The sequence below is a fragment of the Otolemur garnettii genome, unplaced genomic scaffold (genome assembly GCF_000181295.1).
Source record: "Otolemur garnettii isolate 467f Iridium unplaced genomic scaffold, OtoGar3 scaffold00021, whole genome shotgun sequence".
Classification (NCBI taxonomy): Eukaryota; Metazoa; Chordata; class Mammalia; order Primates; family Galagidae; genus Otolemur; species Otolemur garnettii.
In genome coordinates, this window is record NW_003852416.1 from 366116 (window position 1) to 387995 (window position 21880).

Below are 21880 nucleotides of genomic sequence, written 5' to 3' on the forward strand. Positions count from 1 at the left end.
TTTAACGCTAGTGAGAAAAACATCAGGTTCAAAGGAAGCACTTGCTGGATGATCCCAATTTGAATGAAAAGAAATCTAGTGCACCTAAAAACACTTCCCAAAGATCGCCTGCCAAGCTTCTCAGTGGTGGCGGTCCCAATCCATTTTATTTTCTTCTTGGTACTTTTGCACTTTTCCTGACACCTTGCATTATTTTATAACAGTAACATTTAGGCTATTAAGTAAAGTTGTCATGCTTATTTGAAAACACATTACACCTCCCAATGAAATGGGATGAATCTTTTAAACATGATCTTGAACAAAATCATGTGGACACACAAGAGTGTCCACTGCATGATTCTGTTTATAAAATATTCAATCTAAATAGCCAGACTAATTCACGGTGATGGGAGTCGGAGTTGTGTTTACCGTGTGCAGGTGGGGAATGCCTGGGCACAGGTACACTGGGAGGGTCTGAGGCGCTGCCCACACTCTTTTTATTTTTGAGCTGAGTACTGGTTACATGGCTGTGTTCACCTGCAATAACTCATCACACTACATCATAGGTTTGGAGGGGTTGATTTTGATGTTTTAAAATATTATGTTAAAAACATTTATTTGGCTGGGCTCAGCAGCTCACACTTGTAATACTTACTAGCACTCTGGGAAGCCAAAGCAGGTGGATTGCTTGAACTCAGGAGTTTGAGACCAGCCTGAGCAGGAGAAAGACCCCATCTCTACCAAAAATAGAAAAAACTAGCCACGCATTGTGGAGGGCACCTTTAGTCCCAGCTACTGCGGAGGATGAGACAAGAGGATCACTTGAGCCCAGGAGTTTGAGGTTGCTGTGAGCTGTGCTACCATAGCACTCTAGCCTGGGGCAGCAAAGTGAGACTATCTCAAAAAATAAAAAAATTATGTGGATTACTGACTATTTTGTCACCTCTTTCGGTTTTGTGCCTGAGTGAGCACCTTGCTCAGCTCACCCTAATCCTGACCCTGCAGGAAGGGAGGAATTATTGAGGCCGAGTTTCCAACCATCCACCCCACTGGGCCACCTCTGCCAGCTCATGGGAACCTTTTACATCAGGAACTAGGCTGGAAAACATAAACTGCTCTAGGGATTTCAAACAGAATCAGTATAATACAGAGATCTGGTTCCCAAGTGAAGAAAGGGCTGAGAAGCCAAGTGGAGAGTGAGGCAACTCAGAGACTGGAGTGAAGGACGTCTCCACCGCCTCAGGGGCTGGAGAGGCCCAGGGACATGGTGGCTGGCCGAGGGGGCTGGAACCATGGCATGAGGCTGCTGAGGATGTGCTTGGGAAGCAGAGGGAGGAGTCGGGGCTGTGGTAGAGACACAGGCTACTGAGAAACGCCTCCCTGCACAGAGGGTGAGAAGCTTCTCCTGCTCACTCATCTTCCAAGCTCTTCACACTTCCCCTTGACTGGACTTGGCCAGAAGCAAGCTGGTGAGGGAGTCTGGGAACAGGCTTGCAGAAGGGTGGGGAGGACCCTGCCAACACGTTCCCAACACCCAGCTCTGCTGCTGCCTCCTGGGCCACACTGCACAGGACGTGGAGCTCCTCTGCTGGAAAGGAGGCTCCCCAGCCTGTGTGTGTGACTGTAAGGTGATCATTAGACTAAACTTCCCCACCTCATTGTCTGCAGGGCATCAGCAACTCTCCATCACGCTTCCAAAGACAATAGAAACACTGTCATGGGCACACCCTCCGCTGACCCCTGGTATAATTCTCTCCTCTTGGGTGTGGGTGGAACATGTGACTTACTTCTGGCCCAGAGGGTAAGGCTGCCACGCCCATGATTACATCACATGGTATAAGATGCTATCTTAGCAGGCCAGAATGAGAGCTGCTCCTGCTGGCCTGGAAGGAGCAAACAACCATGTATTGAAAGATCTGTAGAAAGAGCTATCTGGCAGGGAACTGCAGGGGGCCACTAGGACCTGGGCAGCCTTCTCCCAACTGCCAGGGGCAGTCAGGGTCTTCAATCATACCCCTGCAAGAAAATGCATCTACCAATGACCCTAAGGGGCTTGGAGCTGGATTCTTCCTGGTCATGTCTTCACATGAGAACACAGTTTGGCTGCTACTAGATTGCAGTGTTATGAGACCCTAAATATAGGACCTGGTAAAGCTATGCCGACATTCCTTAACCATGCAAGTCAAAACATTAAATAGATGTTGACATAAAGTCACTAAATTTGTGGTACTTCGTTATTCTGCAATAGAAAACTAATAATACACAAAGTGGGAAGAAAGGCTTTCGACCTCAGTTCTTCCAACCCATAGAGTTCCACTTGAGAAGGTGGCTGGACTGGGCTGGCATCCTTCCTTTCTTCCTCTGGATGCCACTCTGCTCTCTCCCTGCCCCCCCACCATCTTCCCCTGTTCTCTGCTCCCTTCTCTCTCTCATCTCTTCCCCCATTCTCTTCCTTTTCTCTAATACAAAATAAACTTACACTTTTGTGTGCTAAAATAAATAAATAAATAAATCAAAGGTGGTATGAGCTGGGTGTGGTGGCTCATGCCGGTAATTGCAGCACTTTGGGACACTGAGACAGGAGGATCACTTGAGCTCAGAAGTTCAAGACCAGCCTGGGAGACATAGTGAGACCCTGTCTCTACAAAAAATAAAACAATTGGTCAAGTGTGGTGGCATGCAGCTGTAGTCCCTGCTACTCAGGAGGCTGAGACAGGAGGATCACCTGAACCCAGAAGTTTGAGGTTGCCCTGAGGTACAATGACACCATTGCACTGTAGCCCTGGTAATAAAGTGAGACCCTTTCTCAAAAAATAAATTTTAAGAAAAAAATTAAAAGTTGGGATGATAAAGAAGTCACTCTGAACCTTATAAGTGCTTCGTTTCCTTCCGACCTCTTGTTCTATCTGAGCCCAAACATCCAGGGACTGTGGGCAGAGCTGCACCTAAGAGAAGTCCTTGGTGCTCCCAGTGGGAATCTGCTGTCACTGCTGGTGCTCCCAGCAGCGCCCGGAGAAGGCAGAAGGTTAGAGCTGGACTCAGGGTGCTGGGCGGTCGGTGATGGCAAATGGACTTGGGCCTGGCACTTTCCACCCTCCAATGATGAGTGTACAAATGTGGGCAGAGTCCACAAGAGACATCATAGAAGGCCAGCTGAGTACCTGAGTGCTTCCTTTCACGTTATTTTATTTTCTTTTATGCAGACCGGTGGGAGGAAAATCCCATAGATTCTTCTGGAAACTGTCAAGATACTGGGAAGATGAAAGCGAAACTTGCATATATTGGGATGCCCACAGTTTGGATTTTCAAGGCCTAAAATATGAAACAAAACAAAGCAAGAGGGACTTTCAGGATAAAAATTGTCTTCTAAATGGGGAAAGAGGAAGGCTTAACAATTACAGAAGCTGATGGTTCTCAACTTTGGTTGCATGTCAGAACCACCAATGACAATATTTAAAATAAACTTTTAAAAATATTAGGTATAACTGAAATACAATAAAGTGTACAAATCTTAAGAGTACAGCTTGGTGAATTTTCATTGCGTAAGAACTACTGGGACAGCATCACCCTGATCAAGATAAAGGATGTTTCCTAGCCACACAGAAGTCTCTTTCCTGTTCACTCTTGGTTACTATACCAAGCCCTCTTCCTCACCTCCACAAAGGAAAGTACTGTTCTGATGTCCAAAACCATAGAAAATCACCTGGGAAGCTTTTTTTTTTAGACAGACTCTTACTATGTCACCCTCGGTAGAGTGCCATGGCATCACAGCTCACAGCAACCTCTAACTCCTAGGCTTAAGCAATTCTCTTGCCTCAGCCTTCCGAGTAGCTGGGACTACAGGCGCCTGCCACAATGCCTGGCTATTTTTTTCTTGTAGTTGTCATTGTTGTTTAGCAGGCCCAGGCCGGGTTCAAACTCCCTAGCCCTGGTATATGTGGCCAGCGCCCTAACCACTGGGCTACAGGGCACCAAGCCACCTAGGAAGCTTTTTAAAATATTTGTCCTCAGGCCTGAACCATGGAGCACATGGTATGATGATCTGGGTAGTGCTCTGGCCTGGGGAGTTGAGTAGGCCAGGGGGATTCTGATGTGCGGTGGGAACGGGGAACTACTCACAGACTTTGGCAAAGTCCCATTCCCTGAAGGATGGCAAGGGACACCACTGACCTCCTTGAACTCACAGCCTAAGCAGCTCCTCCTAGGTGTTCTGCCAATGTCTATGTCGTGGCTGTCAGAAGCCAGGCCAGGCACGGAATTGCCTGGATGCTGCCACTGCCCACTGAGGTTGATGGGCCCGGTCCTCCTCTGATGGGTCAGAGTGAGGCAAGTGCGTCCAGGCTATGGATTTCAGGGAAAGTGTCGGGTAATGCACAGGTAATTCGCTGATGCAAACATACTCCATGGCTATATCTTCCCCTCACAGACACTATAGAATGCACTGGACACTATAAAATGCATCTGGTGTGAGGCACTTAGATTTGGGCTCCAGTTACCAGTGTCCCCTGCTTTTCATTTTAGAATGTTTCTCTTTACCATTATCTGAAGCTGTGATAATCCTTAAGAAACTAAGCAAGCTTCCCCAGTGAACTCCAATGTAGATCACTGGAGGTTAGAAGCCAGTGATATCCCAAAAAAGGGATGGGGGAAGAGACAGAACAAAAGGAAATAAAAAAGAAAAAGACAAACACTTGCATGGCTCTTGCAGGATGGCTTCACAAACCCAAACTTCTGTGTGATCTGTCTCGTCCTGAACTCCTGCCACTTGCCGTTGACCAGCGTTTGGGCTCTGATCTCGTACTTGACCACACGCTCTGCCCTCAGGTTGATGGGACCATCCTCCCAGACCACAGCAGGGAGTTCCGGGTCTGTGTGCTTTATTCTCTGCAGAGAGAGTGACCCATCTCAGGTGGAACTGTGACCAAGGAGGCCCAGAGATAGCACCATCTGGTTCCTATCCAGTTCCTCCTGTATAACGTTTGTAGGCAGCAAAAGGACACTTCCCAAATGGCTCCATTTCCTAGGAACCACAGCTGCAGAGTCAGCTGACATTTGACCTCTCACCATACATAAACCGTGGGCTGATGGCCTGGGCTTTAGCCAACCCTGAAATCTATCATTAAGTCAAGCTTTGTTATCACTTTGCCAGAATTAAAAACCAACAGAATACTCGTATGGGCATTTTGACTGGTGTTAACTAATTCATCTCCTCCATCCAGAAAGATGCATTGTGTAAGAAGATGGTTTAATCACTGGAGATGAAGAGCTGACTCCCAAGAAGGAGAAATGACTGGCTCAAAAATACGAGGTAGTGGCAAAGATGAGACCCAAACTCAGGCTTCTGCCTTCACGCATTCACCCATTTATTTGTTCATTCTGTTGGTCCCTCCTCGAAAGCTCCCCTATGTTCCCAGGTACCAGGATTGGCAGTAGTAATAAAAACACTAAGAAGATATAGTTTCTCAAAAATTGGCAGTTCAGAGAAAAGAGAAGACTTATACACAGATCCTAAGTGGAACATAGCAGACCCTCCTCATAGTTGCCATCATTGTCATCATCGCTAGTGCATAAGGTGCTTTATGAGTTAGACCCTTTCCAAGCCCTTTGCACAAATTAACACAGTTAACACCCACATCAACTCAGGGAGGTATGTCCTGTTAACTGCTCCATCTTAAGGATGAGGAAACGGGACCAAGGAAGGTTCATGGAACTCGTCAAGGTCCTGCAGCTCACCAGGCCATTTGACAGCTGAGTCTCTGCTCCTGTCCTCAGAGTCCAGCAGGAGAATTGAGGGGAGTGGGCACCCTCCTGACTCCTCTGGGGCCTTGCCCCCAGTTATGCTTTGCCACAGTAAATAAGATCACCCCTCTCCCACCTAAGGGCACTACCTGTCACCTTCATGGAAGGTGACCATCATGTAAAGCATCACCTAAGACGTTTGAATTAAAGATAAACTGAGCTCCCAATGTGGAGACATAGACTAGAATTTAACCCTGGATTTACCAACACAGGCCATAGGAAGACGAAGATATTGAGTTTTGAGATCCCCACCTGCTAAGTGGGCTAACAATACCCACCTTCCAAGGTTGTTATAAGATCAAACGACATCACGTATCTGAGCGTGATTAGCACTCACGGTATGGTTCATGTTAATTGTTAATTAATGATTAATCAGTTATTAAGGCAATACGAATTTGTTCTGAGTGTAAAAGGCTGTTTCAGAGACATAGCCTTCACGTGCTCTATCCCTCTTACCTGCATGTAAAAACTGTAAGAGGTAGTATCGTGTTTAATTCCCTTTATCTCAAAGAAGAATCCATATACGGCGATCATTTCTGAATGAGTTGTGTACTCCTGAATTGGGAAAGAGAAACAACAAAGGGAAGGGAGAGAAATTCTCTAGTTTTCAAAGTCAAGAGCACATAGCAAAATAAATTATAGCAATAACAACAAAATGACTCATTTGGCAGCAGATTTTTAAGTGAAAATACAACAGCAATTTAAGCCTAGGAGGACAGGAAAAGCCAAACTGTAGTGACACCACAAATCCTTAGTAGTGGTAAATACCACTAACGGTACAGTCAGGAGAAGTTTATAGGAGAGAAACGGTCCCCAACCTTTCTGGCACCAGGAGCCAGTTTCCTGGAAGACAACTTTTCCATGGATCAGGAGGGGGAAAATAGTTATGGGATGATTCAAGTGCATCACATCTCTGCCTCAGATCATCAGGCATTAGATTCTCATAAGGAACACTCTAGATCCTTTACATGCACAGTGTACAGAGGGTTTGTGCCCCTATGGTAATCCAGTGCTGTCGCTTATCCGTCACGAGGCAGAGCTCAGGCGGTGATGCCAGAGGTGGGAGCGGCTGTAAGCACAGATGCTTTGCTGGGTTGCCTGCTGCTCCCCTTCTGGTGTGTCTAGTTCCTAACAGGTCACACGCGGTATCAGTTAACAACCCAGGGACTGGGGACTGCAGTCAGTAGAGTTAGTAGCGAAGTAGAGTTAGTTACCAAGCACTAACAATATTATTTACTCTGCATGTTCTCTAGTGGAGGAAAGAATGGGTTGGGTGTGTTCCTAGATGACCCAGGGTCTGCAGCATTTTGTTCTGATTTGACAGGTCTAAGATACTGTCTATTCATGGTACTTGCAGGAAGCCCTGGCCCCTGTGACCTACACCTGCCTACTTAGGCAAGTCTCTGCAACCCAGGAGCTGGGCCAGTCCATCCAGGCCTCACCCAGAAGAGACTCTCTCATGATGAGATTTAGGCCCTGACTCCCTGAAATACCAATTCTTTTGAGATCACTAATTGGGGTGCCTTTAAAGAATCACAGGGAAGCAGTGATTTCTTGGAGAATTGTGCCTGTCACAGGGAGCCCAAAGATTAAAGCACAGCCACCAACCCCAGACATTCCTCTGATGACTGAGTGCCAAGATGCCTTGTAATCAAGCTTCTTGATCCAAAACAATTTGGTTCTGGGATCCACCAAAATAGCTGCCCAGAATGAACAACCTTAACTGGGACTTGGCGGGGCGTCTCTTGTTGAGCTAGTGGGTGGCTGTTGTTTGTAGGTTATGGGATGACCACCCATCCCAGTTTGCCTAGGCCTTCCCTGGTTTTAGAACTGATAGTCCTGCATCCCAGAAAAACCCCTCCATCCCAGGAAAACTAGGACAGTTGGTCACTTTAGTGGGGAAATTTGGGATGCACATCAGATTACTAAGCAGCCTGTCCCAGGCCCCTTCCTGTGAATTCTATTTGCCAGGAGCTGCTGAGCATGCAGGAAAGATCCCATGACTTCTCCCCTGACCTTCCCACCAGAGGCCAGGAGTGATCGTGGACTACCAACCCTATGGAGGTCCTTAAGCAAGCACAAGAGGGTAGCTTTTCCCCTTGTTTGGGTCCAGTTTTTAGTACCTGTTTGAAGAGCAGCCCAAATCTCATAGCCTGGGTGGTAAAATCTTTCAGGTGGGCCATGTCACCCCCATTCTCCAGCTGCAAGGAAAATGGACACAGCTCACCAGCAGCCTCATCCACCAGATGTGAGTGCTTGTCATCATCTTCATGTCTATTCCTTGACCCCACTCCTCCCACCTTGCTTGAAAGAGAATTCTGCCTCTAGATCCTACATTCAGCCATCCCTGCAGTCTGCAGGCCTTTGCTGCAGGCCTTTGCTGGAGACCTGCTCTGAGGGGGGCTGTGCTCAGCACTTCCAGAGGATGCAAGAGGAGAAAAGAAAGTTCCCAAGTCATCTGAGACAGAAAATATGTACGTAGTGGGCCAATTAGGCAGAGATGAACTTGGTCATAAAGTCAAGAGCCAGAGAGGCCCCACATGGCAGGTCCCAAGGTGAGGGTGCGGAAGAGTGGAGAGAGGATTTTGGGAGGATGGCAGCATAGGCGAAAAGAAGGAGGTGGGTGGGGTCAGAGGGAGGTGGGGGGCTTCCCGAGGTGTTAGTGCAGACACAGTCCCCTCTCTCTGTGACTCCTCTGCCACTCTGTTAGAGCACAGTTTGGAGTTTTGACTTTGAGCAACGCCCTTCTATGCAGTCATCCTCTACTGGGTGGGGGCTCAGAGACTGTGGTTTGCACACTACAATAGGTATTTGTTGAACTGGATTGCATTTTAACCGGTGACTCATACATCCTCAGAACTCACACACTGCCTCACTTCATCTCGAAAAATGCAAAATTGGAAACACAGCAGTACAATGGTTTGCACAGACAATTCACAAAGGGTGAACTGCTGCATGGAAAAATATTCTTATTTAAAAGGAATAAAGGAAATGCATATTAAAAGTGAGATGTCATTATTCCCTTCTCAATTACAAAAATGATTTGAAATTAAAATGCTCTCCATTGCTGAGGATGTGCAAAATGAGACTCATTTATTACCGGGGGAAGAGTAAGTTGGTCCCAATGCTTGTTAATGTCTCAAGAACAAAAATGCACATTCCTTTTTTGTGCCAGCATTTCTACTCTTGAGAGTATCCTATTAAAAAACAAAGTATAATATAATAACCCATTAAATGAAAATATGTTTCTTATACTGTCAGTTATAATAGTAAACAATTAGAAACGTTGTAAGTTTTTACAATAAAAAATGGAAAAGTAGCATTGATCATGGCACGTTCTCTTGGCAGAAGAGTTTGTAGCCATTAAAAAACTGTGTTAAATTAATAAACTGTGGTATATGTATGCCATGGAATACTACTCAGCTGTAAAAAAGATGGAGACTTTACATCTTTTCTATTTATCTCCATGGAGTTGAAGAACTTTCCCTTAGCAAAGTATCTCAAGCATGGGAAAACAAGCAACTCATGTACTCAATACTAATTTGAAACTGGTAGATGAACATGTATAGGTTCACACGAGAAAAAAAAACAATTAAATTCAAGAAGGGGGAGGGGCGTGGGGAATGGAGGGAAGGAGCTCAGTGAGCCCCACCTAATAGATACAATCTAGGGGTATATGGCTCACCTCCTGGGCGAAAGTCTCAAACACAACTGGAACTTTTCCTAACAAGTGCAAACAATGTAACCTAAGCACGTATACCCTGATATTCATCTGGAATTTAAAATAAATAAATAAATAAAGCAGCCAAAAATATTTTTAAAAATGGAATTAGGAAGTACATTCAATTGAGTGTATATGTATAGAAGCTGGACAGCAATAAATACAGTGAGATTTGACAGTGACGGCATTTGGTGATGGTTCTGAGGGTATATCTTTTCTTTCTCTCCATTTCTCTGCATTTTGAAAATTTTCAGTAGTAAGCACATTTCGTTTGTGCATGTTAAGGGACTTGGTTTGGGGGCCAGTGAGACCAGCACTGTTGTACCCCACTTAACTCTCCCGATCAATGTGGCAGATGCATGAAAGTATCGCAGTTCCAAGGCTGGATGCTCTGTCCTCCCCTTGGTCCCTGGAGGAGAAGCCAAATATGTCCTGACCTCAAATGCCCAGAAGTTTCAAATGTGAAACACACTGATCCTCAGAAAAAGCAAAGTCAGAGAGGCAATAAATTGTGGTACTTGTTTCCTTGCCGAGCCGGTGACTTACTGCGTGGTAATGGTTGGCTGCAACCCGGACCATCCACGACTCCGGGAAAATGTTGATGTGCCTTAACTCCTCCAGATCCTTGCCTGGGAAGAAACACAGAGGGAACATTTTTACATTTATTTATTCACAGCGGAACTTTTGAAGTCTCATTCACCGAAAGAATAAAGATGTGCTAAGGAAAGTGAAAAGGGCCTGTGGTCTCATTTAGGGTTGATGAAGTGGGAATAAAACAGCTCAGATTCGCTGTGGGTGTGTTCAGACTCAATTACTTTTGTTTTCCAAATTAACTCTCAAACCAACTTCCAAAGGAATGAATGAATTCACTCCAAACTGGATGACCATTTCAATTTCAGTAGGAAACTTTCTGTATTGCATAAAAATGTCTTAATCTAAGTTCGACTTACATTATTTTGAGTGAAATAGGTTCTCATCAATCACATAAGAAGATATCCCTGGCCAGGGAACCCTGGAGGGTACCTTAGAAACTATCATGGCAGAAGAAGCTGTTGATAGCCCCAAAGGTCAGCTTCGACCAATCAGTACTCTTCAAAGATACTTTGGTTCTTATAATATTACCAAAAATAAAAAAAAAAAATTCACAAATAAAGAAGGAAGAAGATATTTAAGCTGCACGCTCTTCCAAATAAAAGTTGCTTCTGTTTTCATGTTTCTTCCCCTACTTTTTCTAGGCCTCCTTGCCAGGCCCCTGGGAATCCGTAAGTTGTGCATAAGTGACTTCCTTCCTGCACCAAGTGCTCACAGCCCCCTGGCTGGAATTCTACCTGGCCAGTGAGATTTGAGATCAGATAATTGGTGCTTTTGGAGTGTCTAGAAGCAACTTGGACAAAACTACCTGAGTTCTAGAGCTACTTTATATTGGACAGCTGAAATGGCTTTGAGAATGTGCTCAGAAGTCTTTACAGATGCAGAGATCGCACTGGGGGGCCTCCTGGAGTGCCCGAAACATACTCCCCAACATTCCCACCCTCTTTCCAAGTCACAGTTTCACACTCCAGAGCAGCATGAGGTTGTGGGAGCACAGGCCTGGTCTGGAGCAGAACCAGTCTGTTCCCAAACTGTCTCACAGGTGGCCTAGAAGTGACTCCCATGCTGAGAGGCAGAGCACACGACCCGATGGCCATAAAACAGCCCTTGACCACGTGTACTGCTTCACAAGACATCCTCCCCGCACCCACGGCCAAGCTTCATGGAATCTGATTACCCTCATTTTGCACAAGGAAGCTAAGACCAAGCAGTTGTATGACTTCTCCGAAGTCACAGAGCTTGGAAGGTGACAATACCAGTTCTCTCCCAGGGGCAGCTGAGGAGTGGGGCCTCTCGCGGCTGGGACTCACCTCTGGTAATGCTGTACAGGTGTAAACAGAGGAAGAGCGGCATCAAGCTCTGTCCTACGTCGCGGTCCAGAAAGCAATAGTCCTTGGAAAAGCTTAGCAGAGGCACAAAGAAAGACAAAAGGGCTTCAGAAAACTCCTCTCTGGAATTAGCTTGTGCTGGTGAAAGCCGTGTCATAGAGACTAGTGGTTTCCCCGGCCAGGGGGCGATGGAGCCTGGTTGTCTCTGGATGGGTGAGGAGTGTGGACACAGGAGCAGTTTCGATGCCCTTTGTGAAGTTAAACCCCAGAGAGAGACTGTTCTGGAGACAAATGGTCGCGTCCCCTCAGCATCTACCCCTGAGCTGTGCATGTTGTAGGTGCCCCACACATGTGTTCTGAGTGACTGATGCTAATACATGCTCCTTTACAGAGGACTTTGATGGACATTTCCTCACTTGGCTCCACAAACTCCCTGTGGGGCAGACACAGCAAGTGTGATCAGCTCCATTTTACAGATAGGAAACAGAAGCCCAGCCTGGGCTCGAACCTTTCCAGTAAGAGATGGAACTAGACACTTCAAAAGTGCTTTCTGCCAAATTGGAAAGAAAGAGAGAGAGGATATGTGGCCAACTAGTTTTAGCAGCTCATTTCACCATCCATTGCACTATAGTCAGTGTTAATACCAAACCCCAATTAATTCCCCCACAGGGCTGTCTTAACAAGGTCAGATTTTGATTGAGGAGACACACATGCACAGATAAATATCCTTCACTCTTGTTTAGAAATAATTTGCTTCTTAAAATGGCCAGTTTGGACAAATGAGGACACAGGGGATGAGTTTTCCAAGTCTCTTTGAAAGTGCAGAGTCACGTCCTCCAGGCAGATCCTGAGCAGGACCAGCCAAGGGTGCTTTGAGATTATTTTTCCATGAATCAAAAGTGATGTCTAAGTCACGCACACCCTGTCCCAGTTGGACTGATGCATCATTGGCCCTATGTGCCGCCTCTGTTGGAGATTCCTGCCGGCCTTCCCAGAACCACTTGTTTTCATAACATCTGGAAATTCCTGGTGCTGCCCAACCCCTCTCCCTAGGTCTAGGGGTGCTGAGGAGCTGGGGAACAGGAGATAGGCACAAATGCAAGTCAGATCTTATTTGGTACAAAGATTATTTACATGCATCTGCCGCATGCCTGTTTCTGCAGCTGGACAGAGCAGGCATCAGTGAAGCCGGTCAATACTTCAGGGGCCCAGGGCTATTGATTCTGGAACCAGCCCTTCATTACCCAGGGCAAGTGGAGCTGGGGCCGGTGGGTGCTGTGTGGGCCCTAAGAACACAGACATCTCAGTGGAACAATCAGCCCTCACTTGCTTCCTTTCCTTGGCTGATCTGGCTGCCCCTCCCTCTCTGCCTCTCTTTCACCATTGCACAGAGGAACAGCTGAGGTGGCATTGTGGCTGGGGGGCAGGTGTCTATCAGTGACAAGGGGCCAAGCTGACAAAGTCCTGTCTTCTCCAGCCTAACTTGGGCGTGAGCCAGTGCCTGAGCACACCCCCCATGGCCCAGTGCTGCCCCTAGGCAGTGAGCACCTGCTGGAGTTGCCCCTTAAATACAAGGATTCGGAGCCATTGTGGGAAGACCAGGCCTAGAGGGAAGCATCGCCCCTCCAGCCAGAAGCCACAAGGCCCAGCTCCTGTTTTCTTGAGTGGGAAGGCTCCTGGGCAGGAGGAGGAAGCAAGTCCAGAGTCTCCCTCTGAGAGGCACTCAGGCCCAAAGGTCAGTCACCCAGACTTCTCTGGAGAGCCCTCCTCTCCTAGAGGACTTGGAAATGGCTTCATTGAGGCAGGTGGTTGGACTTTATAGCATCAGGGAAGTGGCACCCCTTTATGGTGCCTACTCTTGTAGCTCCCTCAGAAAGGCCATAGGTCAGCTCATTGCTCAACTACATTGCTGGGCCTGGAATCAGGCAGAGGTCACATCTCAGCACAGCCAGCCATTGCTCACGTGGCCAGGCCTCTCTGAGTTCACCCTACCTAATGGGAGCAGTAGCTGCAGGTGCATCCTAATGGAGATGGGAGGGGCAGAGGACACAGTGCTAGGAGTTGTGTACATGGCTGCCAGGCCCAGAAAATCTTCAACACCTCCTGAAGACCACTGTCGTCCTCCCATCCTAGGAAAAGTGACCTGGACGTGACCAGTGGGTCAAGTCCAGGGAATTGTTCTTGGTGGAATTCACCATCACTGCCACCCCTAAATCACCCAAACCATGGACCACCCCAGAAAAAGAAAATGGTGTCCTTGGGCTGGCCACCGTGGCTCATGCCTGTGATCCTGCATTCTGGGAGCCGGGGGGGAGGTAGACTGCTTGTACTCGGGAGTTAGAGATCAACCTGAACAAGAGGGAGACCCTGTTTCTACTAAAATTAGAAAAACTAGCCAAGCGTAGTGGTAGGCACCTGTAGTTCCAGCTACTCAGGAGGCTGAGGCAATAGGACCTTTTGAGCCCAAGAGTTAGAGGTTGCCATGAGCTATAATGCCAGGGCACTCTACCCAGGGCAACAGACTGAGTCTTTGTCTCAAAAAGAAAAAAAAGAAAGAAAGAAAGAAAGAAAGAAAGAAAGAAAGAAAGAAAGAAAGAAAGAAAGAAAGAAAGAAAGGAAGGAAGAAAAAGAAAATGGTGTCCTCAGCTTCTGACTTTCTAAAATCTCAAAAGATATGAGAGGTGTGGCCTATTCCCTGGATCCAATCGTATAAACTTGATCCTTGAACCTAGAGAGACCCATTATCACAGACCAGCGTTCTGCACTCCTTCCAGGGCCAGGCCAGCACCGGGCACCCTGACGGTCTCTATGTGAGGAAGCAGCTGCTGCTGTCTGGCCTATTGGTGAGCACATTTGCCTGGTGACATGTAACCTGGAGTGAGCAGGCTGCAAAGTCTGGGGCCTCTGCGTGGCCGTGTTAGCAGGGTCAAAGGCTGGTGTGGCTTCCCTGGGGCTGAGCTCTGTCTGTGCAAGCACTTCTTTGAGTTTAGCCTACTGGTCTGGGACATCTTCAGGCCATGGTCTCTGCCATCTAAAGTTCATCAAGAAAGCCTTGGGGTGTGACCCCTTTAGGGAAGACAGGCCACAGTTCCTAGATACTGAAAGACACACCACGTTGGCTCTGGGTCCTGCTTTCTATCTATCACCTGTAGATCTCTTGCAAGGCAGTGCCTGGAAACAAGCCTCCCTCTGACTGGAGCAGATTGTAATTTTAGAGATGCTCTTAGCCACAATTTTCTCACTTCCTCCACCTTGTCACACTTCCTCCACTTTGTCACCTGCTGGAGCCCTTTACCCTTCCGGCCTTCAGAGCTTCAGCCCTGACAGCTCCAGCACTTCAGATTTCAGCCTTAACACACACACACACACACGCACACTGCAGCATAGATAACCTTGGCAATATTGTGCCCAGTGAAATAAGCCAGGCACAGGACAGACACTTTATAAGTCTAGGCCAGGAGGTTCCTAAAGTCATCAGAGACCTACAGTATGACAGACAGACAGGTGGTAGAACGGGATAGCCAGGGTTGGGGCAGGGGTGGGCGGTGCTGTTTTGTGGGATGATGACAGAGTTCTGGAGCTGACCGCACACCGCGTGAGTGTGCCTGATGCCACTGAAATGAACACACACAAATGGTGAAAATGGCAAATTTTATATTATATATATTTTACTACAATAAAAAATACTCAGCTAACTTGAGAAATAATTGAAATAATATTTTAAAGTTTGAAAAATACACATTTGGGGGCAATAACTCACAATGAAAAGGGAGAGATGGCTTTTTTCCTGCAACTTAACTCAGCATAGGACTCAGGCACCTTCTGAAGTCAAGGAACCAAAGTGTGGTGAATGAAACAACATTCCCTGTTGCCAGCACCACATCAACACCTACCAAATGCTGCCACCTCTCAGCACCTCCTGCCAACTCTGCCGGCACCTCTTCTTCCAGTCAGAGCTGCCCTCTCCACCAGTCCTGGCGAGCAGCTATTGTTACCCCCCCCCTCGCAGTGGTTGGGTTGCTTGCCCCAGGTCTATAGGCAGCAAATGGCAGACAGCGGCTGACCCCTCTTGACCCTTCTGCCTAACTTACTGTCTGACTCTGCTTCCCAGACTGCAAGCTCCATGAAGATGAAGATGTGTGTCTGCTTTGCTTGCTGTGACATTATCAGTGCCTCTTACAGCACCTGGCACTTAGCTTGCCAGATCTCAGGTGAAGTAATTGGATGAATGATGTGGCCTCTGTTGACTCTCCAGCTGTAACCCCACGATCCCATCCTTCTGTTTGCCCACAATTTGTCTTCTAGGAATGCCAGTAGGGCCAGCCCTGGTGCACATGGCACACACACTTGCCATACCTGGTATGGCCAGGTACCCCTATCCCAAAGTAGTCCAGTGTGCTGTTGCCATGCCCATCTGTCCTGATAGACCAAGTCCTATCAGCCCTTCATGGAGACCCAATTCAATGTTATTCTGACTGCCAAGATGGTCCTGACCCTTGCCCAAAGGAAAAACTGAAAAGGCTTCATTGGAATCCTGTCCAATGTTAATCAGCGCTGCCCTTTAAATGGCCCTCCTGCATTCAGACTCCTGTGCTTATTGCTGAAGGTGCGTTTTGGTGCTTCTCAGCGTGTCCAGAAAGCCAAGAAGCAACATGGCTGAAGTAAAAAGTGAGTAAGATTTGGGGGTAATATTTACGGATCTTGAGAGCAAGGGGAGTTTGGGTTCCAGAGAGTCAAGACAAAGCAGGGGTGGGGGAGGGGGCAGGAGCAGGACTTGGCAGAGCAGGAGAAGGCCCAGACAAGGCAAGCAGCAGGAAAGTCACATAAGGAGAACTACAGTCCCTGCACAGGGCTGGCAGAGCGACTCTAGGAGACGACAATTTAATGGCCCTAATGTCCATGACTCACTCATGGGATATTTCAAAAGGAGGATTCTGGTAAAGAGATCCGCACTGCCATGCCAGGGGGGCCCAGTTTCATGCAGACTCTGTGGCTATATCTGCAAATGCCATCCATGATTCACAAAAGGCACATGGCCTCTATCCGTCCTAGGGATGCCATGTCACAGCACACCTCCCTTGAGAGGGCAGGTGCTCAAGGCACCTGGGTGCAGGGCACAGCTGGGAGGGTCTCCTTGGAAGTTCCCCTGGGCATGGTGTGTGGGGAGAAGGGCCACTGGGTGTGTCAGGCCAGTGCACACCCACACAGCCAGCACATGCTCTCGTCCTCTCTGCAGAGAGATGTTCAGAGGAAGAATCTATCCAGTGTGGGGAGACTTCTGAGGTGGCCTTGGCCAGCCCCATTAGGCTGGGTCAGATTTAGGTAGGAGGAAAGAAGAGACTCAGCTGGAGAGGTCAGGCGCCTTGATGTTGGAATCCTGAGGGAATTGGCTTCACTGGCTGTGTTCAATGAGCTCCTTCTGATGAAGGAGCCCACTTCTAAGCCCACTGCCAGAATTCACCCTTGCAGCGTCTGAGAGGAACCTATTTAGTGATTAGATTATCTAAGGGCCTGCAGACCTTCCTCCGAGCGTCTCTCTGCAGGTCTGATTATAGGTTTATTATGATTTTCCCTCAACCTTGAGATCACCAAGTGTCAGAAGACCTGGAAGACCCAGGCCAACCACAGTGTGGCCACCAGTTTGCAGAAGGAATCTGAAAAAGCCCCTTACCATTCCTGGAACTCAGTTGGCTTAAAATGAAAGGTCAGGGGCCAACTGACCACTAAGGGACCTTCCAGCATCACAATCTCCCTTGATTGAATACAGTGAGCCACTTAAGAACTGACATGAACTGAACACATTTTGTTGTCCCTAATTTGTAGTGTAATCATAAGAAAAGTTCTACCCTGTTCTCTAGAGAAAGGGGTGTTGTGTGTACAGGTATCTTTCCTTCTTCTAATTATTGTGATCAATTTCACCTGATTGCGGGTTGGATTCTCCCCCCACTTCCAAAGATCCAGCCCTGTCCCAGGCAGTGAGAAGTGGACATGTGGGATTAAGGAGAAGCCAGAAGGCCGGGGCAGTGGCTCACAGCTGTAATCCTGGCACTCTGGGAGGCTAAGGTGTGTGGGTTGCCTGAGCTCAGGAGTTTGAGACCAGCCTGAGCTAGAGGGAGATTTCATCGCTAAAAAATAAATAAATAAATAAATAAAAATAGCCAGGTGTTGTGGTAAGAGGCAAGAGAATCCCTTAAGCCCAAGAGTTTGAGGTTGCTGTGAGCTGTGACGCTACAGCACTCTACCAGGGGCGACAAAGTGAAACTCTCTCTCAAAAACAAAACAAAAAGAAGAAGAAGAAGAAGAAGCGAGAGACAGGTTTCCAATAAGCCCGAGCACACCCAAAGCAACTGGAGAGGTGTCCTCAGGCCCTGAGAAGCAAGTTCCACGTGCTACGTAACACACACTGTCGTGCCTGAGGTCAGTTACAAATCAAGGTCAAATCCAAGGCTAGCAGGACTGAAACCAACCCACACCCTGCGCACTTCTTCCAGCTCTCCCTCCTGGGGACATGCTGTGGGCCTCGCAAACCCAGTACTTGCTTCCACAGGACACCAAACAGCTCACCAGAAAAGGCACTACATTGCTTCTTGTATCATATATTTGACATTGAACGCGGAGTTGTCTCCGGAGTTTGAGTAAACTATTTCAGAGATTCGAGTCATCTCTAGAGAACATTCAAAGCATCATTCATTCCCTCCTTCCTGTTAAATATTGGTGGCTGGGCAAATGAAGTTTATAAGACACAGTTCCTCTGGCAAATGGCCAGTGTGAAAGCCATCCTTAGGAACAAGTAATCGTGATAAATGTTTTCAATGAGCAAGTGAGAATCTTACAGAGAGGTATGTGGGTTACCATGGAGCCCAAGGAATGGGCATCTGATTCAGACTCTAGAGGGAGGGGGTACTCCCTAGGGGTTTCCTGGGGTAGGCCTGTGGAAGCACAGCACATCAGCCCAGCAAGACAGAATTTTAAAAACTGTGTAGTACCCATCACAAGAAGTTAGAAAAGGAATATCACGTAATACTCAAAGAAAGGAGAAGTAAAGAAATAGTGAAGAGAAAAATTAACAAAACATAAAACATACAATTGAAACACATCAACGAATCCAAAAAGCATTTCTTTTAAAAGGCTAGTAAAATAAACCTCTAGCAATACATATTGAGGAAAAAAAGAAAAGATATATAGGAGTTACTGGCCAGGTGCAGTAACTTTCACCTGTAATCCCAACAGTTTGGGAGGCTGAGGTGGGAGGATCACTTGAGGCTGGGAGCTCAGAGACCAGCCTAAGCAACAAAGTGAGGCACCATTTCTACAAAAAAATTTTTTAAATGCCAGGCATAGTCGTAGTTCCAGCTACTTGGGAGGCTGAGGCAGGAGACTCTGGAGTCCAGGATTCTGAGGCTGCAGTGAGCTGTAATCAATGCTACCACCTCACAGCCTGGGCGACAAAAGTGAGACTGTCTCAAAAAGAAAATAAAAAAAGAAATATACAAGTTACCGATATCAGATACGAAGCTATCACAACAAATTCTACAGATGGTAAAAGTGTCTTCCCAATCAAAATCGTAGCAATTCATTTTCTAAGGTATGTAGGTGAAAATAAATCCAAAAACCCAAGAAGAACAAAGTTGCATTATTAGATATTGAGATTTACAAAATTACTGCTAATTAAGAAAGTGTGATATTGGTTCAAGGTTAAGCAATAGACTAATGGTACAGAATAGAGATTCCAGAAATGACCCCCCATGAGTATGACTTTCTGACACGAGCATGTCAGACATTACCGTAACATATGTGATGACGCAGGTGACACTGGAGAGCGCTGGGCAAGCATAGTCTTTTCAAAAAATGGTGCTGGATCAACTGTACATCCTTATGGAAAAAAGATCATGACCCTAACCCCTATTTCACACCATGCTTCAGAAGTACTTCTGGATAGACCGTAGATCTAAGTGAAAGGTAAAACAATACAGCTTCTAGATGAAAACAGGAGAATATTCTCAGAGCCTTGATGTAGGGAAAGATTTCTTAAATAGCACTAATGATAAAAGAAATACTTGATAGATTGGACAACCCTAAAATGTAAAGCTTTTGTTCATCAAAAGACCATTGTGCAAGTGAGAAAGCCAGCCACAGAGTGAAGGTATTTGCAATTGGCATATTCACCAAGGACATGTACCAGGATATAGAAAAGGACATGCCTACCGATAGCAAAGATGGGCCAGGAACTTGAGCAGGTACTCCGGAAGGTATCAACGGTTACTAAATGAACAAAGAGACTATCGAGCCATCGGAAAAGGAAAAGATTGAAAATACCAAATGTTGGCAAGAATATTGAAAAACCAGAATTCGAATACACTGCTGGTTAGGAAATAAATTCTCACAACCACTTTTAAAAAGTCCTTGGCAGCATTTGCTAAAATTGAACTTTTTCATGCCCTATGACATAGTACTTCTACTTAGGTTTATACTCAATAGAAGCACATAACTATTAAAGTGTATACCAAAGGACATGAGCATATAGCAGCGCTATTCCTAGTAGCTGAAAATGTCCTTCAACCTCAGAATATATAGATAAATTATGGTGTGATCATATAACAAAATATTATATGAGAATGACAAGCTATTGGGACATACAACCAGGTCAACAGATTTTACAGATACATTGTTAAGTGAAAGAAGCCAGATGTTACTAAGTTGCATGCTGTAGGACTCTATTTACATGAAGTTCAAAAGCAGGATATTGTTCGCCTTGGTGTGCGGGAGGCAGTGACTTGGTTGAGCTGTTTTGGTGGCTGGTCGTGTTCCATGTCTTGGTGTGGGAGTTGGTTATGCTGGCATGTTCACTGTTGGAAATTCATTTGTTGTTCATTTAAAGTTTCTGCACTTTTCTGTATGTATTTTGTACTTGGATTAAGTTTTTAGCTTTCAACTTTTAAAAAGTTAAAAATTGGCCTGCTCATGGAGCTTTCCCAATTACGAGCTTTTACAGCTTCTCTGAACTTCTCTGGCTGCTAAGTAGAACGAAATGATGACTCCATGGGTGAAGGCGACAGCTTTGCTTACATTTTTTGTTTTTCCTGCAAGGAAATGTTAAATTTAATTCTGGACAGCCTATTTGTTTTTCTAAAATAACTATTGCCAGGAAAACAGGCTGCGAGGTGCGGAGGTTGTGTGCTTGTGTGTGTGTGTTTATGTGTGTGTGATTGTAGATGCATTTGTGTACGTGTGAATGTGAAACGTAGGGACATCCCTTCCTATACTGATGTTCTCAGGCAGCAATAAAAATAAGCTTGACGTTTTTCCAAAACACCTGGCTACGTAAACTGCCCTGTCAATGTTCCATTAGAGTCTCAGGCCCGCAGTGTGTGTTCAATAAATATTTGTTGAATGAACGAAAGACTGAAAAAAAAAACAATAAACAAAAGAATGGGAGAGGTGGGTGGCGTCTGTGGCTCAAGGAGTAGGGCACCGGCCCCATATACTGGGAGTGGCAGGTTCATGCCCGGCCTTGGCCAAAAACTGCAACAACAACAAAAAAAGAATGAAAAAGAAAATGGGCGAGGCTTGGCAGAATGTATTTATTTGCAGGTAGAGTTGTCACTGGCGAAGTCAATTATTGGGTACATTTCCTCCTGGCTTGTCTTTCAGACACTCCAGAGACAGATGGGGCAAGGGGCAGCTGACTCATTTTACTAAGCAATATTTTAGTCTTGACCCTCTGCTTAGGATGCCAGCCAGGGCCATGCCCACAGCTGTGGCTCAGCCTCACTGCTAGTCCCCTCCTGCCACATTAGGAAAGTTCAGTCCCATCTCGGAGGTCCCCATAGTGTGGTGGCCTCAAAATGTCCCCCTCCTGGTGGGACTGCAAACTAATACAGCCTCTTTGGAAAGAAGTATGGAGAATCCTCAAAGAATTCAAATTAGACCTCCCATTTGACCCCACAAGCCCACTACTAGGCATCTATCCAGAAGGAAAAAAAGTCCTTTTATCATAAAGACATTTGCTCTAAATTGTTTATCACAGCTTAATTTACCATCACCAAGATGTGGAAACAACCTAAATGCCCATCAAATCAGAAATGGGTTAAGAAGTTGTGGTATGTATATACCATGGAATATTATTCACCCATAGAAGAAGATAGTAACTTTATATCTTTTGTATTAACCTGGTCCGAGTTGAAAAGCGTTCTTCTCAGTAAAGTATCACAAGAATGGAAAGCAAATGGGCAGTGTACTCAATATAATACGAAGCCAGTAGATGATCTAATTCACGTCCATAGAGGAGAAAAACTCAATTCAATTCAAGTTGGGGGGAATGAGGGAAGGAAGCAGGAGGGGTTGGGGTGCTCCCACTTAATGGGCACAAAGCAAGGGTATATGGCATATCTGTTGGGTGTGGAACACAACATAATGGGTATATGTATAATGGGTATATGACATATATAAAGCAAGGGTATAT

General features: G+C 46.3%; 1 protein-coding gene across 1 annotated transcript in view; it reads right to left on the reverse strand.

The window, feature by feature from the left end:
- Positions 1–3222: 3222 nt before the first annotated feature.
- BTBD16 (BTB domain containing 16) overlaps positions 3223–21880 on the reverse strand; it is a 51093-nt gene continuing 32435 nt past the window's right edge. Inside the window, exons 11-16 of the mRNA XM_023511764.1 lie at positions 11401–11492; positions 10046–10128; positions 7902–7979; positions 6235–6333; positions 4675–4863; positions 3223–3291 (exon numbers count right to left, since the gene is read on the reverse strand). Of these exons, the coding sequence (XP_023367532.1) occupies positions 3223–3291; positions 4675–4863; positions 6235–6333; positions 7902–7979; positions 10046–10128; positions 11401–11492 (610 nt within the window). The remainder of the gene's footprint in view (positions 3292–4674; positions 4864–6234; positions 6334–7901; positions 7980–10045; positions 10129–11400; positions 11493–21880) is intronic.